This window comes from Microcaecilia unicolor, chromosome 1, assembly GCF_901765095.1.
Source record: "Microcaecilia unicolor chromosome 1, aMicUni1.1, whole genome shotgun sequence".
Lineage (NCBI taxonomy): Eukaryota > Metazoa > Chordata > Amphibia > Gymnophiona > Siphonopidae > Microcaecilia > Microcaecilia unicolor.
Window position 1 is genome coordinate 756,075,110 of NC_044031.1, and position 20,878 is coordinate 756,095,987.

The 20,878-nt window shown below is 45.5% G+C and overlaps 1 protein-coding gene across 1 annotated transcript in view; it reads right to left on the reverse strand.

The window, feature by feature from the left end:
* The window catches only part of IGF1R (insulin like growth factor 1 receptor), a 665,430-nt gene that overhangs the window by 123,738 nt on the left and 520,814 nt on the right, over positions 1 to 20,878 (reverse strand). Inside the window, exons 8-10 of the mRNA XM_030189730.1 lie at positions 14,261 to 14,499; positions 13,605 to 13,772; positions 12,571 to 12,775 (exon numbers count right to left, since the gene is read on the reverse strand). Coding sequence (XP_030045590.1) covers positions 12,571 to 12,775; positions 13,605 to 13,772; positions 14,261 to 14,499 — 612 coding nt within the window. The remainder of the gene's footprint in view (positions 1 to 12,570; positions 12,776 to 13,604; positions 13,773 to 14,260; positions 14,500 to 20,878) is intronic.

Genomic DNA, 20,878 nt, shown 5'->3' on the forward strand with positions numbered 1-20,878 from the left:
CTGCTACAAGGTGCCAAGTTTTATGTAATTGAGTAGCCTACAACTCAGGACCTTCCAAACATTAAATGTTATTAGCACTAAGATGCTGACAAAGTTTTAACAGACAACAGCACTAAAAAAAACTCTTTATTACAGGAAGAAAAGGTGGCCTGTGTAACATGACCATGCGTGTTCCTTCAAGAAACTACGACCTTGAAAGCACATTTTTCATTACACGGTAACAATGTCTGACCTGCAGAACTCAAACAAGTGAGGGCACGGATGGTTGTGATGAAACAGTTTCAACAGTCTATGTCTCTTGCCCAAGATTTAAACTGACTAGAAAGAAAGCCAAGAAGAAATTCTGACATATAATAAGTTTCAGTAAAGGCCTTCACTGACAAATTATTTTAAAAAAAAAAAAAAAGCTCTTTAGATTAAAAATTAAAAAAAAAATTTCTGCAGATCCCAGCAGAAGGGGCATTTTCGATTTGACGTCTAAGTCCAAATTTGGACATTTTGCAAAAAAACATCCAAAATCTGAATAGGAAAGAAGGCCATTTTCAAAAAAGAAAAACGCCTATCTTTTGTTTTCGAAAATACTGTTTTGAACAAGGTTTTGTTATTTGGTCCATTTTCAAACAAAACGCATCCAAGTGAAAAACGCACAAAATCAAGCCATTGGGATGTAGGAGAAGCCAGTATTTTTAGTAGACTGGTATCATCCCCCCAAACATCCCAGGAAAGCAACAGGGCACCCAAGGGGGCACTGCAGTGGACTTCATAAAATGCACCCAGGTACACATCTCACCATTGCTCCCTTGTCTGCTGAGCTCCTCCCAAGTGGGTTTCTAGTGAGTTTTGGAGGGCTCACATTTCCTTCCACAAGTGTAACAGGTAGGGAGAGGTATGGGCCTGGGTCCACCCATCTGCAGTGCACTGCACCCACCACTAGACTACTCCAGGGACCTGCATGCTGTTCTAATGGAACTATAACATCTCAGGTTGGCATAAAGGCTGGCAAGTAATGTTTTAAATCATATTTTTGGGGGGTGGGATGGAGTTAGTGACCATGGGGGAGTAAGGGGAAGTCACCCTGATTCCCTCCCGTGGTCATCTGGTCATTTAGGGCACCTTTTTCTGCCTTATTCATTATGAAAAGTTTTTTTTTTAATTTGTACCCCGTGCTTTCCCACTCATAGAAGGTTCAATGCGGCTTACATATTTATATACAGGTACTTATTTGTACCTGGGGCAATGGAGGGTTAAGTGATTTGCCCAGTCACAAGGAGCTGCCTGTGCCTGCAGTGGGAATCGAACCCAGTTCCCCAGGACCAAAGTCCACCACTCTAAGCAATAGGCCACTCAATGTGGCTGCGCAGGCTTCTGTTTCTGTGAGTCTGACTCACAGAAACAGAAGCCTGCGCGACCGCGTTGCTGATCTGCAAGGGCAGGCTTCTACATGGAATGTTGCTAGTGGAATAGCAACATTAACATTCCACGTAGAATCTCAAATAGTAGCAACAGAATCTCAATAGTAGCAACATTCCATGCTTTCCCACTCATAGCATGCTCAATGCAGCTTACATATTATATACAGGTACTTATTTGTACCTGGGGCAATGGATGGTTAAGTGACTTGCCCAGAGTCACAAGGAGCTGCTTTTAACTCAAAATGTCTTAGTGTTAGTCTTGGACGGTTTTGTTCTGTTCCATTATGGCTGAAAAACATCTGTGTTGAACATGCCCCCCCACCCCCTTGTGATTTGCACGCCCTTCTGGCAAACCTCATAGAAAAACATCTAAAAATTGTTTTTGAAAATACCAATTTGGACGTTTTTGGGAGAAAAACGTCCAAATGCAGATTTATGCCACTTTTTGGACATTTTTCCCTTTTGAAAACGAGCCCAATAGTGTGTTACCCAATAGCATACACCGCCTTAGGTGAATCTCTTCATAAAGGTGGTTAATAAATACCAATAAATAAATAAAAAGTAAACATTGAAAAATAGACAAAATGCTTTAAAGTAATGGTGAAGAAGTCTGTCTGCTCTTACGGCAACTAAACGAATGCAGAGCACAAGTTTGTTTTTTGTTTTTTTTTAAATGGTGAGGTCACACCAGTTTAAAAATCTAATTCTAAATATAAAAGAACACGTTAGGATCTACAGCATACAACTGTATAGTAGATTCCCACAGAAGTTCATATAACATACTGGTTCTGGGCTTCTCTGAAAGGTGAAACCAGTGGTGTGCTGGATCTGGCTCATACCGGATCTGCAGAGCTGGTTGTTAACTTTAGAGCAATTTTATGAGCTGGTTGTTATATCATATTTACTTGGCTATAAGCTGAGGTTTTGGAGCTTTAAAAAAAAAAAAAAAAAAAAGCCTAAAAATTGGGATCTCGGCTTATAATTGAGTTTGCACAACATCTCTTTCTCTCGTCCCCTTTCCCCACCCCTCGCAGCGACCATGATTGTCCGTACCGGCTTGCAGCTGCCTCTGAACTTGAAGCTACCACTGTCGTAGAACTACGGTAATTGTAAGCTGTGCCGGCACGGGGCTTTGCGTAACTGCGCAAGCTCAAGGCCTGCAGGATCTTTCTTTTCTATCTGTATTGCCTGGCTCTTCCTGTGCCATATACAGTGGCCTGCAGGACGCATTTCTGAACGCTAAAACAGCTGTTTTCAGGCTGCTCTGCTTGACTAGTGCAAGTCATTTCTCTGGTAAGTTTCACCGCTTGATTGTTATTTTCTTAAAATTGCAGTTACAAACGCGCTTTTTAAACCAGTGTGTGGTGTTCCTTAGTACATAAGTACAGCCATACTGGGAAAAGACCAAGGGTCCATCAAGCCCAGCATCCTGTCTCCGACAGCGGCCAATCCAGGCTTCAAGAACCCGGCAACCCCACCCCCCCCCCCCCCCCCAAAAAAAAAAAAATTAATAATGTTCAATGGACTTTTCCTCAGGAATCTGTCCAAAACCCCTTTAAATTCCATAAGGCCAGCTGCTGTCACTACATTTTCCGGCAACGAGTTCCAGAGTCTAACTACACGCTGAGTAAAGAAAAACTTTCTCCTATCTGTTTTGAATCTACCATATTCTAGCTTCATCTTGTGTCCCCTGGTTTTGTTGATGTTTGAAAGTGTAAACAAACGCTTCACATCTGCCCACTCTATTCCACTCATTATCTTGTAGACTTCTATCATATCACCCCTCAGCCGCCTTTTCTCCAAGCTGAAGAGCCCTAACCTTCTTGGCCTTTCCTCATAGGGAAGTCGTTCCATTCCCTTTATCATTTTCGTCGCCCTTCTCTGCATCTTTCCTAATTCCTTTATATCTTTTTTGAGATGCGTCAACCAGAATTAGACACAATACTCGAGGTGCGGTCGCACCATGGAGCGATACAACGGCATTATAACATCCTTGTGTTTGTTTTCCATCCCTTTCCTAATAATACTCAACATTCTGTGCGCTTTCTTAGCCGCCACACCACACTGAGCAGAAGTTTTTAATATCTTATCCACGATGACTCCCAGATCCCTTCTAGGCCCGTAACTCCTAACGAGGAACCTTGCATGACATAGCTGTAATTCGGGTTCCTCTTAGCCACATGCATCACTTTGCACTTGTCAACACTGAACTTCCTGTTTGTAGCTGATCTCTTAATCAGCTGTTTATCGGTCTTGTCTGGTTTGTTTTTACTGAGCAGGTTGTCCGAGGTCCTCTTGCAGCCCTTTTATCTTTAGGTTTCTCTTTCACATCATTTATATGTGGTTTGTCCAGTGTCTCTCTTATCTCTTCAACAAAGCATACTCCAACGATCCATCATAAGAACTGTATTGCATTTACGCTTTATCTATTATTCCGAATACAACCTCTGTGTACTGATTGTTTAATTCTATTATGTCACCCATGTTGTTTATGTAATACTAATTGTATCTTTTACTCTGTAATGGTGACTGCCATGACAGAACAATGTTAGCCACTTTGAGCCTGCAAATTGCTGGGAAAATGTGGGATACAAATGCAACAAATAAATAAATATCACCGTGCCTATCTGTATTTTATTATTCCTAATCGGAATGGGTACAAATTTTACTCATCGCTTTTAACTAGCGTCTTTTGGTGCCTTTAGAACTGCTTTCTGCCACTCCTGCCTTTTTATGTTTAACGTGCACTGTTTACCATTTTCTTCCAAGCTTCTTGATTTGTATTATGGTCACAACTTAGCATTGGTTTGGTGGTTTCCTCTCCAGTAACATATTTTGCTCAAGCAGCCTTCATCCTGCGATTACTTTGAACAGTGTTCTGTTAATACAAACCCCCATTTTTATGTCCTTTCTATAGCTGCCTTACAACTTTCATTTTATAATCGTTTCTTGACATATCACTTTTACTGTATATTTATTATGGGTAATTTATTGGATTTATTTACCGCCTTTTTGAAGGAATTCACTCAAGGTGGTGTACAGTAAGAATAGATCAAACATGAGCAATAGACAATTAGAACAGTAAAAATATTCGAACAATACAAAGTATGGCATGGTATACTACTTGCAATGACAACACAATATGTACTACAACATTTTAATTGGTAGTGAAGGGTAAGGCAAAGTTGTAATATATAGGATGAGTAAGAGAGTAGGAAGAATTAGAAAGTAAGGTGATTGATTTGAAGACAGTTGCACATGAGGTCAGAGAGATGGTTAAATATTATCTCAGCTAGGGTAGGAGTGGATAAACATGTCCCGCTGCAGTATATGCAGCCCGAGTCAATCCTTGTGTGTGTGAGTGAGACTAACAAGTTAGTTACGTCTTCCGTTAAAGTCTTGGTTGAAGAGTCAGCTTTCACCTGCTTCCTGAAATACAGATAGTCTTGTGTTAAGTGGAGCCTTTCAGGCAATGCATTCCAGAGTGTGGGGGCTACTCCAGAGAAGGCTTGCTTGCGGGTATCACATCGTGTAATGGTCTTTATGCCGGTGGCTCTTGTACCCCCCTCACCTTTTAGCTTATTTTTTTAAAATTTAGTTTTCTGCCATGCCTGTCCTGTGATAAAGGGTATTTCCATGTTTTTAGGTAGTTTTGATTTATGCCCTTATGATTGCATAATTTGGTACCGACTTACTTCTCCGACAGTCTTTTGTTTGATACCACGGCATTTTCTATGGCAGCACTTTTTTCATATAACCTTTTATTTATACCCTCTCTTCAATATTACCCCCTTTACTTTTGTACCTTTTAAAGGCACTCAAGGTTGTTGTGTTTGGTATTTTGGTGTGTAAAAATCAGTGGGGAACAGTGGCAGTCCATTTATTAGGGGTCAGCATCCCTGCCAGCAAAGGAATGCCTAGCATGCCTGCAAGGGGGGGGGGGGGTGGAGTGGAAGGAATGCGCTCCCCCTCCCTCCAAATTGCAGGGTTGGCTACACCTGGAGAGAAAGCCTTCAGTGCAAAGTGGATCAATCACATGACAAAAACCTTAACTGAAGAATGAGTAGCAAACTGCTCAATATGAGTAAGGTAAGTCAAGGCTTGGAAAGAGAAAGTGGTTTAAAAAAAAAAGTGACAAAAATGGTGTCTACAATGCAACGTAATGGACAAATACACTAACCCAGTGGAGGGTTTAGTGATTAATAAAAACAAGTCACTTGCCTGTAGTAGGTGTTCTCTGTGGACAACAGGATACGAGTCCTTATTGATGGGTGACATTAACAAACAAACAAAAAAAAAAAAAAAGAGTCTGGCACAGGAAGACTTCTCCAGCTCAGATACATCGAAAAGGTTTTGATAAGGCCAGACAGGGAGAGGGACCTTGGGGTGATACTGTCAGAGGATATTAAGGCAGTGGGTGATGGCTGTAATCAGAAAGAGATGCTAGACTGCATAGAGAGAGGCATATCCAGTAGAAGAAAGAAGTATTAATGTCTTTATACTAGTCATTGGTGAGGCTCCACTTGGGAGTGTTGTGTACAGTTTTGAAGGTCATATCTCACTAAGCTCATTAAAAAACTCGAGGCCGTTCAGAGGAAGCCGACAAAAATGATATGGGACTTGTGCAAAAAGATGTATGAAAAAAAAAACCATTTGAAGACCTCAATATGTATATCCTAGAGGAAATGAGGGATTGAGGGGGGATATAAAATACAAATATTTAAAAAGATATTAGTAAGTAAACTAATCTTTATCAGAGATGGGAAAGCTGTAGAACTAGAGACTATGAGTTGGGATCTTGCCAGGTATTTGTGACCTGGATTGGCCACTGTTGGAAACAGGATGCTGGGCTTAATGGACCTTTGGTCTGTCCCAGTGTGGCAACAGTTATGTACTTATGTGCTTGGGATTCTGAATGGAATCTTGCTACTCTTTGGGGTTCCACATGAAATGTTGCTACACTTTGAAATTCTGCATGGAATCTTGTTATTCTTTAGAATTCTAGAATCTTGCTATTCTTTGGGGTTCTACTTGGAATGTTGCTACTATTGGGTACTTGTGACCTGGATTGGCCACTGTTGGAAACAGGATGCTCAGCTTGATGGACCTTTTGTCTGTCCCAGTGTGGCAATACTTATGTACTTATGAGGTTGCAGGGTGGGAGACTTAGGAATGTCAGGAAATACTTTTTTTGCAGAAAGGGTGGTGGATGCCTGGAAGGCTGTCCCGCAGGCGGTTGTGAAGACAAAAACTGACAGAATTCAAGAATATATGGTATAAACACAGAGGAACACTATAAAGAAAAAGGATGGAATCCAATTAAAGCAAAACTTAATGACCTCATAACTGGAGTGAGCTTTGACGGCAGCTTCAGAGGTTGGAAAGTAAGACCAATGCCGGGCAGACGTCTACGGTCTGGGTCCCGTGAATGGCAAAAACAGATCAGGAACAAGGCTGGAGTGGCCTTCAGTATACCAACCAGTGCTGAATCATGAAGAAGTAGAACTTGTGCAGTGCCAGATTCAACTCTGGTCACCTTGCTGGGCAGACTGAATGGACCGTGCAGGTCTTTATCTGTTAGAAGCTCAGTGCACATGTTTATTTTTATTAAATGTCTGCTCTACTGACTCTCTTGGTAAGGACAACAAAACAGTTAATTATAATTCAAATAAAAGCTATGAAAGAGAGGAACTGTATAGGAACAGAGTAGCAACTGCAAGGACGGTCTGCCTATCTTTGCAGCAACCATGGCCCTGACGGATTGCAACACTGAAAGCAGATTGAAAAAAAAAAATGGGCATACAGAGTCAAAAGAGAAGACATGTAAAGTAGAAGTCAAGAGTAAAATGCTCTATGGGCAAGGAGCAGAAACTTAAATTGAATCCGAAACGTTATAGGCAATGGTGAAAATATAATAGTAGTAGGAACAACAACCCCAAATGAGAAGAAACTAAGACATGAACTGGGGTACGTTGAGCTTCCATATCCATGCAGTAGGTGACAGAATGAATTCGCTAAAGGGCAAAGAGGCAGGCTCAGACAGCTGAAACCTCAGCCACTAAAGACAATTGCGAGCCAAGAATAACCCCCAGGCAGAAGCGAGGATCAGCAAGTGAGACAGGTGAGTCCAGAAGAAATGGAAGGGATTGATCTAGACGGATGAAAACTTGAGTGAGTCTGGTGATCATAAAGCCTAAATGCCATTGCAACTAAGCAGGAGTCCAAGGCCATGACAATGACCATGACCAAGAGGAGGAGAGTATGGGTCTGTGTAGACAATCAGTAAGATGATACCACTGTTGTAGTAAAAGCTGCTGATGCCATGGTCCTAAACAAGGGTGGCAAGAGGTTATGGTGACTCATCGTAAGCATAAGTAGCATTAGGCCTAGAGGGCATTCCCTGAGTCAGTGGAAGGGTAAACAGGGCCACAGAGAGACTGAGCCAGACCTGGGGTGGGGCGGCCCCCCCCCCCCCCAGGACCGTTGCCGCCATTGCTACCAGGTCCTGGCCTCCCCAGGACTGTTGCCACCACTGCACCCCCCCTCCCCAAGGACTGTGGCTGCCGCTGCCCATCCTTCCACCGCAGCCTGTCGCAACTGTAATAACTTGGCTGGCGGGGATCCCAAAGGCCCCGCCAGAAGAAGAATCTTCCTCCAGCGCTGCTCGTCTTCTCTCTGCCATGTGGCCTGCCCCTGCGACTACTTTTGCTCTCAGGCCGCGCATGCACAGTTTCAACACCGAGTATAAGCAGCCTGAGGGGAAATCAGCCACTTAGAAGGAATTGTGGCAGACTGTGAAGAACAGCAGCTCTAGAGAAAGGATCTCTTCTGCTGGCAGGGCCCCCCCCCCCCTTGCCAGCCTGCTGTGTCTGCTTCTATGGGTCCTCCCCAGCCTCCGGGGAGGGGGGGGGGGGCTGGTGCTACAGTTCTCTCTCTCCTGCTCCTGTCGGGACGTGATCACCCGGGTCTCGTCAGGAGCAGGAGAGAGAGACCCTGGCGCCAGGCCCCCCTTGGAGGCCCAGGCCATTCCCCCCCCCCCACCTCCCCTTCTCAGCAGCCTTGAGGGTAAAAGTTCACATGGGCAAGTCATGGGTCTCACGATACAGAAGGTTTTCCAGATGGATTACAGAAAGCAAATTAAAAGATCCAATAAGCAGGGTCAGCCTAGCCACTAGGCGGAATAGGTGTACAACTAGGATAGAAGAATCTGGGGGGGGGGGGGGGGGGGGGATGACGGGGATGACAGCGTGGGTCTGGCACATGCCAGCGCCCTCCTTCAACTTCCCTTCTTGCTGCTGGGCCTGCTGCTGCATCCCTGTATCTCCTCCTGAGCTAGTGAGACGATTAAAGCAGCATCAATGCTATGTGGGCCCTGTAACCACAGATCTGAGCTGAAATACTGCTTTGCTACAACCCCTTCCAAGGCAGACTTCCTGTTGGAGGGGACAGAGACAAAATGGCGCTCCAGCACGGGTCTGTGCTTACAGGGCCCGCACAGTGCTGATGTATGCTTAATGCTCTGGGCTTGCTGGAATTCACAAAGCAGAGATGGGCTATCTGTTCTATGAAAGATTCCTGGCGTCTGCTCCAGCAAACCCAATGAGACTACAGAGCAAAGACATCAAACACTCAAAAGCAGCAGAAATGGCCAACTACTAAAAGATCAACACACAGTCCTTAATCAGAATGCAAATATTGTGTTAAACAGAAAAAAATAACAGCTTTCTATTCTGCAAAACCAGAGTGCGTAATTTAACTTTGAATAACAGAATTAAAAAATGCGTGGGATAAACATAAAGGAATCCTGTTCAGAAGGAATGGATCCTCAGAAGCTTAGCGGAGATAGGGTGGCAGAGCCGGTGGTGGGAGGCGGGGCTAGTGCTGGACAGACCTCTACTATCTGTGCTCTGAAAATGGCAGATACAAATCAAGGTCAGGTATACACAAAGTAGCACATATGAGTTTATCTTCTTGGGCAGACTGGATGGACCATACAGGTTTTTCTCTGCCGTCATCTACTATGTTACTATGAGGCATATTTTCAAAGCACTTAGCCTTCCAAAGTTCCATAGGTTTCTATGGAACTTTAGAAGGCTAAGTGCTTTGAAAATGAGCCCCTAAGTAATATCCTTCTGTGAGAAATCTACAAGGATCTCTACCAGGCTGGAATAGATCCTTTGAAAACAAAAAAAAGAACGATTATTGTACAAATAAAGGACCTAAATTGTACTCCCTCCTCTTCCTCATTCTTGGACATGACCACAGGAGGTTCACCGTCACCTCCAGGAAGTAAAAGAAAGAATATTCGAAGCTTACACAGCGCAAGCCTTTCCTGGATTCCTGCTTGCAATGACTTTCAAGACTGCAAAAGTAATTGACCTTCCGCTACAGCGTGTGGAGTGGCACAGACTGTTTCAGTGGACATGCCACTTTTAAACCGTTTGAAGGTATACAAAAAAAAGTTTTAACTATTCACGGTGTCAACATTATGAACTGAACTGATGATGTTTTTTGTTTTCATAGGAGATCAATTGTCCCGAGGCTACGTCAGCAAAATGTTCTCAACAACAGCAAGTATAGCAACTGTATCAAGACAAGCAAGATTGTTTGTGATAATTACAGAAGTTTGAGATAAATATTAAAGGAACGAGTCAATATGCACTTTGGTGATATTGTAAGCTGGAAAAGTATGGACATGGACTGATAACGAAATATGGTGGGCAGTGGTCTCCCTAATCCTATATTTATTTATTGCATTTGTACCCCACATTTTCCCACCTATTTGCAGGCTCAATGTGGCTTACATAGGCGTTTGCCCAGTCGGTGGATAACAAATACAAAGTTGTATAGTGATTGTATGAGGTATAAGTGGAGGGTCGGAATGGATGAAGATGACGTGTTGTCCTGTTCGATCATAGTCATGCTGCGTTGGTAGGTGAAGAGGGTTACGTGGGGTCGTTGGGGTAGGCCTTTTTGAAGAGGTTGGTTTTTAGTGATTTCCTGAAGTTCAAGTGGTCATGGATTGTTTTCACAGCTTTTGGGAGCCCATTCCATAGTTGTGCGCTTATGTAGGAGAAGCAGACTGCGTAAGTTGTTTTGTATTTCAGTCCTTTGCAATTTGGGTAGTGTAGGTTTAGGTAGGATCTTGATAATATGACTGTTTCTTATTGGTAAGTCTATGAGATCTGTCATGTATTCTGGGACTACGCCGTATATGATTTTGTGGACTAAGGTGCAGATTTTGAAGATGATCCGTTCTTTGATTGGGAGCCAATGCAACTTTTCTCGGAGGGGTTTGGCACTTTCGAAGCGTGTTTTGCTGAATATCAGCCTGGCTGCTGTATTAATAATATATAATAATTTGCATCTCCAACATTCTACGTCTGGATGCCTGGGTTCGTAACATCCATTCCCACTCATTGACCCGCCCTCGCATCAACACGTAATGACATCAGAGGGCGGAACAATGAGGGGAAAGGGAACGCTGGAGGCGAGATGATGTCAGGAGAATCACGGGACATCAAGGGGAGGGAGGAAGGGAAGGAGAGGCAGAGCAGAGGAGAACTGATGGACATGGATGGGAGGACAGTCATAGGCACCCTGTATAAGAGGCTTGGGGAGAGCCCAACCGTGACCTTCCCCTGGCTGCTGCCCCCCAAACACAGGGCTGACTGGCGCAGCAGCCAGGCAGCTCTCGGACGGTCCCTCTGCTCCTTGCCGCCCTCAGCTCCCCGATCGACAGCCCTCCTCTCTGTTCCTCTGTCGCTGCGCCTGAAAGTTAACCATTTAACTTTCAGGCGCAGCGACAGCGGGCTTGCCTTCAGCTTCTCCCTTCCCTCACACAGTATCCCGCCTTCTGCGATGATGCATTTCCTGTTTCCGTGAGGGCGGGACACTGTGTGAGGGAAGGGAGAAGCTGTGTTGTCCTCTTCACTGCTGCCGCTGTGCCTGAAAGTAAAAGGGTTAAACGTACGCGGTGGGGGAGGAACAGAGAGGAGGGCTGTCAGGGAGCTGAGGGAGAATCGCTGGACATGGATGGGAGGGCAGGGGGAGAGAAGAGATGGCTGGAATTGGAGAGGAGGGCAGGGGAGAGAGGAGAATTGCTGGACATGGATGGATGGATGGATGGATGGGGGCAGGGGAAAGGGGAAATTTGCTGGATATGGGTGGATAGAGAAGAGGGCAGGGGAGAATGGAGAGTTGCTGGACATGGACAGATTGATGGAGGGGAGGGAAGTCAGGAAGGAGATGCACATGGATAGAGGGGAGGGAAGAGAGGAGAAATGCTGGATATGGATGGAGTATGCGTACTCTATCTTTTAAATAATAATATAAATAAAAATCACAAAAAAAGAAAGATTAAAACAAAAAAAAAAAAACATAGATAAAACAATCCGTATCTCATACCCCTGGAGCATAATACTCATTATACATCCTTCTCAATTACTACTTATGACAGAACATTTCTCCTAACGGTTCCCTTAAAACCATAATCGCCATTACATGATGACCTAGCTAGCGCCCGTTTCACATGTGTGAGAAACGGGCCTTTTTTACTAGTAAGAATAATAATCTAGGAGAGCAGCCGCTGCTGACTGGTCGTAAAAAGTAATTATGAAATATATGAGTGTGTAAAAAGAGATCAAAAGAAGTTTAAATAAAAAAAAGGAGTGTTCTTGAGAGCGCTGGGAATTTTTTAATATTTTTTTTACTATTATTACGATCCCTGTTTGACTTGATATATTTGGGTGCCCTTTAAATAACACTTTTAAACTGTAACATGAAAGCTTCTCTTAATTGTGAAATGCTAAAAATAGGGAACATGCTATTCACATGTAAACCAAGGAAGAGTGAGCCGAAGTGCCAGAAGCCCACACAGATATTTTTCATGACATTCAGACTGCACCCATTACATTTTGCCACTGTTCCAAATATGCTTTCTGGACAGAGCTGCCATCTTTCCTGGAAACATGAGATTGACACAAGCAGATTCCATCATAAAATAAAAATGAAAACAAACAAAAAAAAAACAACAACAGGGGAAAAGAAAAGCACAAAGCAGCTGATCTCAAACTGTGAGCTGCTGCCATCTATCAAATCAGATGAAAATCCCAACTCCACCCTCCCACCTCTGTTCCAGCATTTTCTGAAAAATTACCTGGGGACAAAGATGGAATTGTGGAGGAAGTTCTCGAACATCTTGCGGTACTCGGCTTCCTCTTTTTCAGCTTGCTTCTCTGCCTCAGTTTTGGGACAGGTACAGCATGGTCCTCTCTCCCCACTTCCCTTCTCCGGCTTGGTGGGCTCTGCGCCTTCCTCTGAATCAATGATCCCATCAGCGTGTTTCCGAATTGGGACTTTATCTTTAAAAAAAAAAAAAAAAAAAAAGAGACGAGAAGTTTTATTTATAAAAATTAAACACTGGGTCTTAAAAGCATAACCCCCCCCCCCCCCCCCCCGAGAAACCATTCCTAAAACAGGATACTGACAACTGATATCACAATACATTATCATCAACGATGTATTACAAGTGATATTGTATATATTCCAATATAATGTCATTTCAGTTTATATTCAGGCCTATGTGGCGTCCAGCATTCTTCCCGTTCTCTCTTCCACCCTCAAAACAAGAAGCAACCTCATGCCCTTCCCCCCTCCTAACTACCTCCAACCGAGCAAACAAATCTGCCCCCCCCCAAAAAAAAAAAAAAAAAAAGCCTACCGTACCGACCTGATGGTCCAGCAGCGAGCAGGGAGTGATCCTCATGCACTCAAGCCAATGCAGTCTTCTTTTGCGAAAATGGCTGCCGCAAGTTCCAGCGGCAGTCTCGTGCGACTGCTGTTGGAGGTCGTGGCAGACACCTTCGAAACGAAGCTAGCATGTCGGCAGCAGCAGAACACCATGGGGGTGGAAAGGAAAGGAATATAAGCCCTTGGTTTATACTTGTTAACATCTTTCTTCCCTTTTTGGGGAGAAAATGTTATCTTAGATTATATTTGGATGGGTTTATGTTTAAGTACATATAGGTATGTTTCTAATAATTCTTGCTTGCACCCAGCTAAATTCATAACTTGGTCTGAGTTTTCTTTATTAGACGGCAAACTCAGACACACACTAAAAACACCGTCCAAACCAGCAACGGACAGCAGGGAAACAAAAGGTATCAGAGTTAATATCTTTGGCCTCCTTACCTTTGGAGCAGTAGTTATGGCGGTAGAGATAATTGTCCTGGCGCTGCTGCTGCCATCGCACAAGGTAATAAGACAGATTCCCATTGGGCAGAGAGGGCGGGTTCCACTTCACAATCAGCTGAGTGGAGGAGTTGGAGGCGGATATTATGTCCAGCGGCGTGGATGGGACTGTGGATTTAGAAATGGAAAGCATGTTTGCAGTGGTTTATCGGGATGGGTGATCCACCTGGGTGGATGAACAGCAAAATCCCACGGAATGCACAAAGAGAAAAAGTGGAAAATATGAACCAATGACTCAATCCGTAATAAAGTTTTCCTGTTCCACTCAGTTGTCCCAATCTCCTGCAGTGATTTATCAACACAACTGCATCGATTTCTACAAATTCTCAAACATGAACCAGATATCTGCCTAAAAACTGCCAATAAATAGGAATATTTTACTGATTGTTCCTATTTTAGCAGATAGGATACAACATCTTAAGGTTGTTTTCCTATATGTAGCCAATGAATACGTAATTTCAGCGCCTTGAGTGGGGTATTTTTTTGGTTAATGTAAGATCCTCCTCCTTCTGTTGTGAGCATTTCCCTGGGACAGGATGTGGTAGAGTCTCCTGAAAGAAGGGAGTAGGATATTGTGATTCCACAGCAGAACCTACCAGAGGCATTAGTGCGGATGTAGACAATTTCACTCTTTGCCCCTTGGATGTCATGAACATCCGTCATGGTGAGGGTCACAGCCTTGACATAGATGGCATATTGTGTCCACGGCTTAAGCCCCTGCAGCAGGATCCCAGGGCTGGTTTCCTTGTCGGCTGGGAGGTCTACGTCCACCATGTTCCAGCTATTGGAACCACAGGCGTCCTGGCCTTCATACTCTGTCACATTCTGGAATGGCCTGAAATATGAAATGCCCAAGAAAACCAAAATCTGAATGCTTAGAAGTCATTTGAAAATCTAGAGAATACATACACATTTCACCATCATGGAAAGGGGGCAGGAGAACCAGAGGATCCCTGGTTGTGGAAGTGAAAAGTACTACTACTACTAATTTCTATAGTGCTACTAGACGTACGCAGCGCTGTACACTTGAACATGAAGAGAGAGTCCCTACTCAAAAGAGCTTACAATCTAATTAGGACAAACAGGACAAACAAGAGATAAGGGAATATTAAAGTGAAGATGATAAAATAAGGGTTCTGAACAAGTGAATAAGGGTTAGGAGTTAAAAGCAGCATCAATAAGGTGGGCTTTAGCTTAGATTTGAAGACGGCCAGAGATGGAGCTTGCCGTACCGGCTCAGGAAGTCTATTCCAGGCATATGGTGCAGCAAAATAAAAGGAACGGAGTCTGAAATTAGCAGTGGAGGAGAAGGGTGCAGATAGAGTAGTTACTTACCTGTAACAGGTGTTCTCCGAAGACAGCAGGCTGCATATTCTCACAAGTGGGTAACGCCACGTCGGCCCCGGAGGATTTTAAAGCAAAATCTCAAAATCTCTTTACGGCGTTCCGACGCGCGAGCGATCCTACTGCGCATGTGCGCACACCTCTTCCTGCTCGCCGTGTGGACACGCCCCTCAGTTAAATCCAAAAGATGGAGGAGACAACTCCAAAAGGGGAAGGTGGGAGGGTTTGTGAGAATATGCAGCCTGCTGTCTTCGGAGAACACCTGTTACAGGTAAGTAACTACTCTTTCTCCAAAGACAAGCAGGCTGATATTCTCACAAGTGGGGTATCCCTAGCTTCCAGGCTTACACAACACAACAAACAGTGGTCAATTGAGTCTCGCAACGGCGAGGCCAGAATAAAATTGACCTGAAAAGAAGAAATATCTAAATGAGTGTAGCCTGGAACAGAACAAAAATGGGCTTAGGAGGGTTGGAGTTGGATTCTAAACCCCAAAGAAGTTCTGCAGCCCCGACTGCCCAAACCGACTGACGAGTCGGCTATTGCTGAAGGCAGTAGTAAGATGAAAATGTGTGGACTGATGACCACACCGCAGCTTTGCAGATCTCTTCAATAGTGACTGATCTTAGATGAGCCACCGACTTAGCCATGGCTCTAATTTTGTGAGCCGTGACATGGCCTTCTAGAGTCAGTCCAGCTTGGACAAAAATGAAGGAGATGCACTCTGCTATCCAAGAAGAAATTATGCAGTTTCCGACAGCAACTGGCATTAAAAGAAATAAACAACTGGGCGGACCGTCCGAGGGAGCTCGTCTGCTCCACGCAAAAAGTGCGGAGCTTGCTTTTGCCAGGGTTTGCAAGATGAGGGAGAAAGAATGTTGGCAAGACAACTGACTGGATCAGCTGGTACTCTGATACCAGCGCCAGTAAGAGCTTTGTCTGCATGCAGAGAACTACTCTGTTAAGATGAGAAGTAAGGTAAGGCGCTTGAGCTACTAGAGACCGAAGCTCACCGACCTTACGAGTTGAGGAACAGCCACTAAGGAAAACGACCTTCCAGGTCCAATACTTCAGATGGCAGGAATCCAGTGGCCCGAATTGAGCTTGCAGCAGCTGGATGAAAACGACATTGGGACCCCAAGATACTGGATAAGGAGTGATAGGAACTCTGACCGAAGCATAAGAGCCAACTGTCAAAATTATTGTGGGTGCTAAGCCCAACAGAAATAATCTCCCCTAGACACATACAAGGAATTCTCTCAATATTGGGGGAGAGATAAACCTCTCGTGAAGTGGACAGCTAAAGGCTGACCTTTCACACGTTGATGATAAGCTCTATTGCACAAAGATGAATACTGACAGAGTTGGTCTTGAGACCAGACTCAGACAGGTGTAGAAAGAACTCAAGCAAGGTCTGTATAAGACAAGATGCAGGATCTAGGGCCTTGCTGTCACACTAGACGGCAAACCTCTTCCATGAAAAAGAATAACACCTCTTTGTGAAATCTTTTCTGAAAGCAAGCAAGAGTCGGGAGACACTCTGGAAACTCAACGAAACCCCACTCTCAACATCCAGACCGTGTGAGCCAGAGATTGGAGGTTGGGATGTAGAAGTGCCCCCTCGTTCTGCGTAATGAGAGCTGGAAAACATTCCAACTCCAGAAGAAGAGGGAATCTTATCTGACGCAGCTAGAAAAGAGCAATCCGAATCATGGCTCCACAATCTTGCTTGAGAAACAGCAAAGTCTTTTCCACCAGATGTATGGGAGGATACGCATACAGAAAACCTGTCTCCCAAAGAAGGAGAAAGGCATCCGATGGTAGCCTGCCGTGAACTTGCAGCCTGGAACAGAACTGAGGGACTTTGCGATTGGACTAAGTAGCAAAAAGATCCACTGAGGGGTCTTTCGAACTATAGGCATGCTCAACTGTAGCATTATCCTGCTCAGCCTGTCGGCCAGACTGCTGTTTACGCCAATTAGATAAGTGGCTTGGAGAAAACATGCCGCATTGCGGTCCCACCGCTACATCTGCATGGCATCCTAACTCAGAGGGCAAGATCCAGTACTCCTTTGTTATCGAGTACATCACAACCCGATTGTTTGTTGAATTAAAATAATTTGGTTGGATAGCCAGGAGGGATGCAACCTTCGTCAGCAGCTTTTGACTGAGTAAGATGCCTCAGAATCAAAATAGAGAGAATTAACCACCTCTGAGGGGAATACCGAAGACTGGCGAACAGTCGGGTTACATCCTCTAGATACCCTAAACTTGATACCACTGGGAAGCTAGGATGCACTGAGCGGATGTCATGTGCAAAAGTGCCATGGGAGTTACATGAACTGCGGAAGCCATGTGTCTAGAAGTCTCAATATGTACTGTGCTGTAATCTGTTGAGACGGGCAATCATCGTGTTAAGGGAACACATGCACTCCCAGTCCATGAAGATACGCTGCAACAACAGCCAGGCACTAGGAAAAAAACATACTCTGGATGCAAAGAGAGTATAAGTATCCTGTAAATCCAGAGAGCATAACCAATCGTTTTCCTGAAGTATGGGAAGAAGGATGCCCAGGGAAAGCATCCTGAACCAAATCTGTTTAGGCCCCTTATGTCTATGATGGGACGCAACCCACAAAGAAAGACCTGGAATAGAATCTCAACCCTTCTTGCCCTGGTGGAACGGGCTCGACTGCATTGGCGCTGAGAAAAACAGAGAGTTCCTCTGCAAGTACTCACTTTTGATGGAAGCTAAAGGATTAAGCTTCCAATGAACAATGTGGAGGGTTTGATTCCAGATTGAGAATGTATCCTAACCGGACTAGTTGAAAAACCCCACCGGTTGGAGGATAAAGAAGTCACCTTTGGTGGAGAAAATGTAAACTTCCCCCCCCGACAGGCAGAATGGCCGGTACGGACATTTTTTTTTTTTTTAGTGGCTATACTGAATTGGAGCCAGTCAAAAACCCCTCTGTTTCCTGGGGAATAGCTGCAGGGGCCTGATTAGGTGCACGCCGCTGACTAGAACGAGCGTGCTGAGGCATAGCCCGAACCGGCTGTCGAGAAGTAGGAGTATAGGTACGACCCCTTAAGGCACAAGGAAAACTACTCCTCTCTCTAAAGAACTTCCAAGATGAGGAAGTGTATGTACAGCATATCTACAGTTTTCTGCTGAGTCTCCTCCTCCAGGAGAGAGGCACACAGTCATGAGAGTCTGCGCATCACTGTACCTAGAGCAGAAATCTAGGTGTTACATTACAAGTGTCGAAAATGCCCTTGGACAGGAACCTGCGACACACCGTGTGCTACCTGACCACTTGGTGAAAAGGTCTAGCCTACTCCGGTGGAAATGCTCGTAAAGATCTGACAAGACTTGATTTGGGATGCGATCATGCCAGCCTGGTACGCCATTCTCCAAAAGAGGCTAAGGATGTATGCTCTGGCCCCGGGGGCGCCAAAGTAAGTTCTTAGAACTCCTATCTGTTCTGAGTGCAGAAGACTCAGGTGAAGATAGTAGTCCAGGACCTCTAGCATCTGGGCATTGGGATTCACAATCTCCTCTGTAATGTCAGATGACCATCATTGAACTGAACTAACTACTCAAACAGAGCAGCTCAGATCCAAACACGTCCGATATGGAGGCTACTATGGGTCGAGAAGTTGCCCCAGTAGGGTGCGAACACCCATACCAGAGGCAGCATCGGTGAAGGAGACCAGGTGAAAAGTCAGATGCCACAGGAGGCGGTAGCACCCATGGCATCCAATGGTACCCATGGTCCCGAAGCCAAGGACAAAGTCTGGAAATGCAATGGGAATCGAAACCAGACTGCAAGACCATGGCACCGACGGTACCGATGATACACATGGTACCGATGGACCTCGGTACCAATGGTACCCATGGTACTTGGTACCGATGATAGTCATGGTATCTGGTATCGATGGTACCTATGATACCTGGTACCGATGGTAACCATGACATGTGGTACCAATGGTACCCCTGATATCCGACACCAACAGCACCGACGGTACCGATGGTACGCATGGCACCGACGGTGCTCATGACACCTGGTACCAATGGCACCCATGGCACCGATGGTACCTGGTCATGATATCTGTCATGATACTCGGTACCGATGGGCGATGATACCTGGTACCGATAGTCGATGGTGCCCATGATACCTGGTGCCGATGGTGCCCATGATTCCCGGTACCGACAGCACCCATGGCACCGATGACACTCGGCATCAACGGCACCCATGGTACCGATGATACCCGGTGCCGACGGGACCCATGGTACCGATGATACCCGGTACCGACGGGACTCATGACACCGACCATGGTACCAATGTAGTTGGCATCGACACTCCTCGGTACCGACGCACCGATGATATTCGGTACCGACAGTACCCATGGCACCGATGATACTCGGTACCGACGGCACTCATGGCATCGATGATACCCGGTACCGACAGCACCCATGACACCGATGACACTCGGCATCGACGGCACCCATGGTACCGATGATACCCGGTGCCGACGGGACCCATGGTACCGATGATACCCGGTACCGACGGGACCCATGACACCGACCATGGTACCAATGTTCCTGGTATCGATACTCCTCGGTACCGACGCACCGATGATATTCGGTACCGACAGTACCCATGGCACCGATGATACTCGGTACCGACGGCACTCATGGCACCGATGATACCCGGTACCGACAGCACCCATGGCACCGATGACACTCGGCATCGACGGCACCCATGGCACCGATGATACCCGGTGCCGACGGGACCCATGGTACCGATGATACCTGGTACCGACGTACCGGTGCATCGACGTCCAATGCCAGGATACCTCCATAACAGAGGGAGCAACGCTCTCGGCACCGACTGATGTCTGAAGCCCAGATACCTCCATAACCGAGGGAGCAAAGCTCTGGGCATCTCCTTTGGGCATCCCTGGCAGAGTAGAATACGTCTCGTTACTTTGAGACAGTACTTGCGCTTCACAGGGAGATGATCCGGCCCAAGACACATCCGCCGATGCGCCCGAATGACCTGCCAAGCAGGAGGCGCCGAGGCAGGTGGAGACCTATTCGATGCATAACTATACCCAGCGTGCATCGGTCTCTGTCGGACTCCAGAATGATCTCCTTTGGGCATCCCTGGCAGAGTAGAATACGTCTCGTTTCTTTGAGACACTACTTGCGCTTCACAGGGAGATGATCCGGCCCAAGACACATCCTCCGATGCGCCCGAATGACCTGCAGAGCAGGAGGCGCCGAGGCGGGTGGAGACTCACTTCAGAGGTTACACCACTGATATTTGTGTCACCAGGTTGCCCATTCAGTGGCTGACCAGGGATGCACCTGCTTAGGTTCCTGGTTTTTCCTGTGACATACACCTTTTATGGGGCTTAAAGACAGTGGTGTGCTGGAGCAGGCTGTCACAGCTCTGGAGAGCCGTTTGTAAAGTTTTAATAAATGGATCATAAAAATGTGGGCTTGTTTAGTTTGCTGGCTAGAGAGAGCCCACAGATAACAATATACCAGCACTTTCAAGAAAAAAGAAAAGAAAAGCTTATATGCTTTGTTCAGGCACAGCCCCTTGTGACTCTGGCAATTACTTAAATTTTTTCTTGCCTCAGGTACACAAAAAATACCTGTATATATAAGCCACAATGAGCCTGCCATGAAAAGTACAAATGAAAAAATAAAAAAGAGATTTAACTCCGAAGACCTGAAGAAAACACGAAGCCCTAACGAACTCCGTGTCTCCTCAGACGCGGAAAAAGAAAAACTGAGGGGCGTGTCCACACGGCGAGCGGGAAGAGGTGTGCGCACATGCGCAGTACGATCGCTCGCG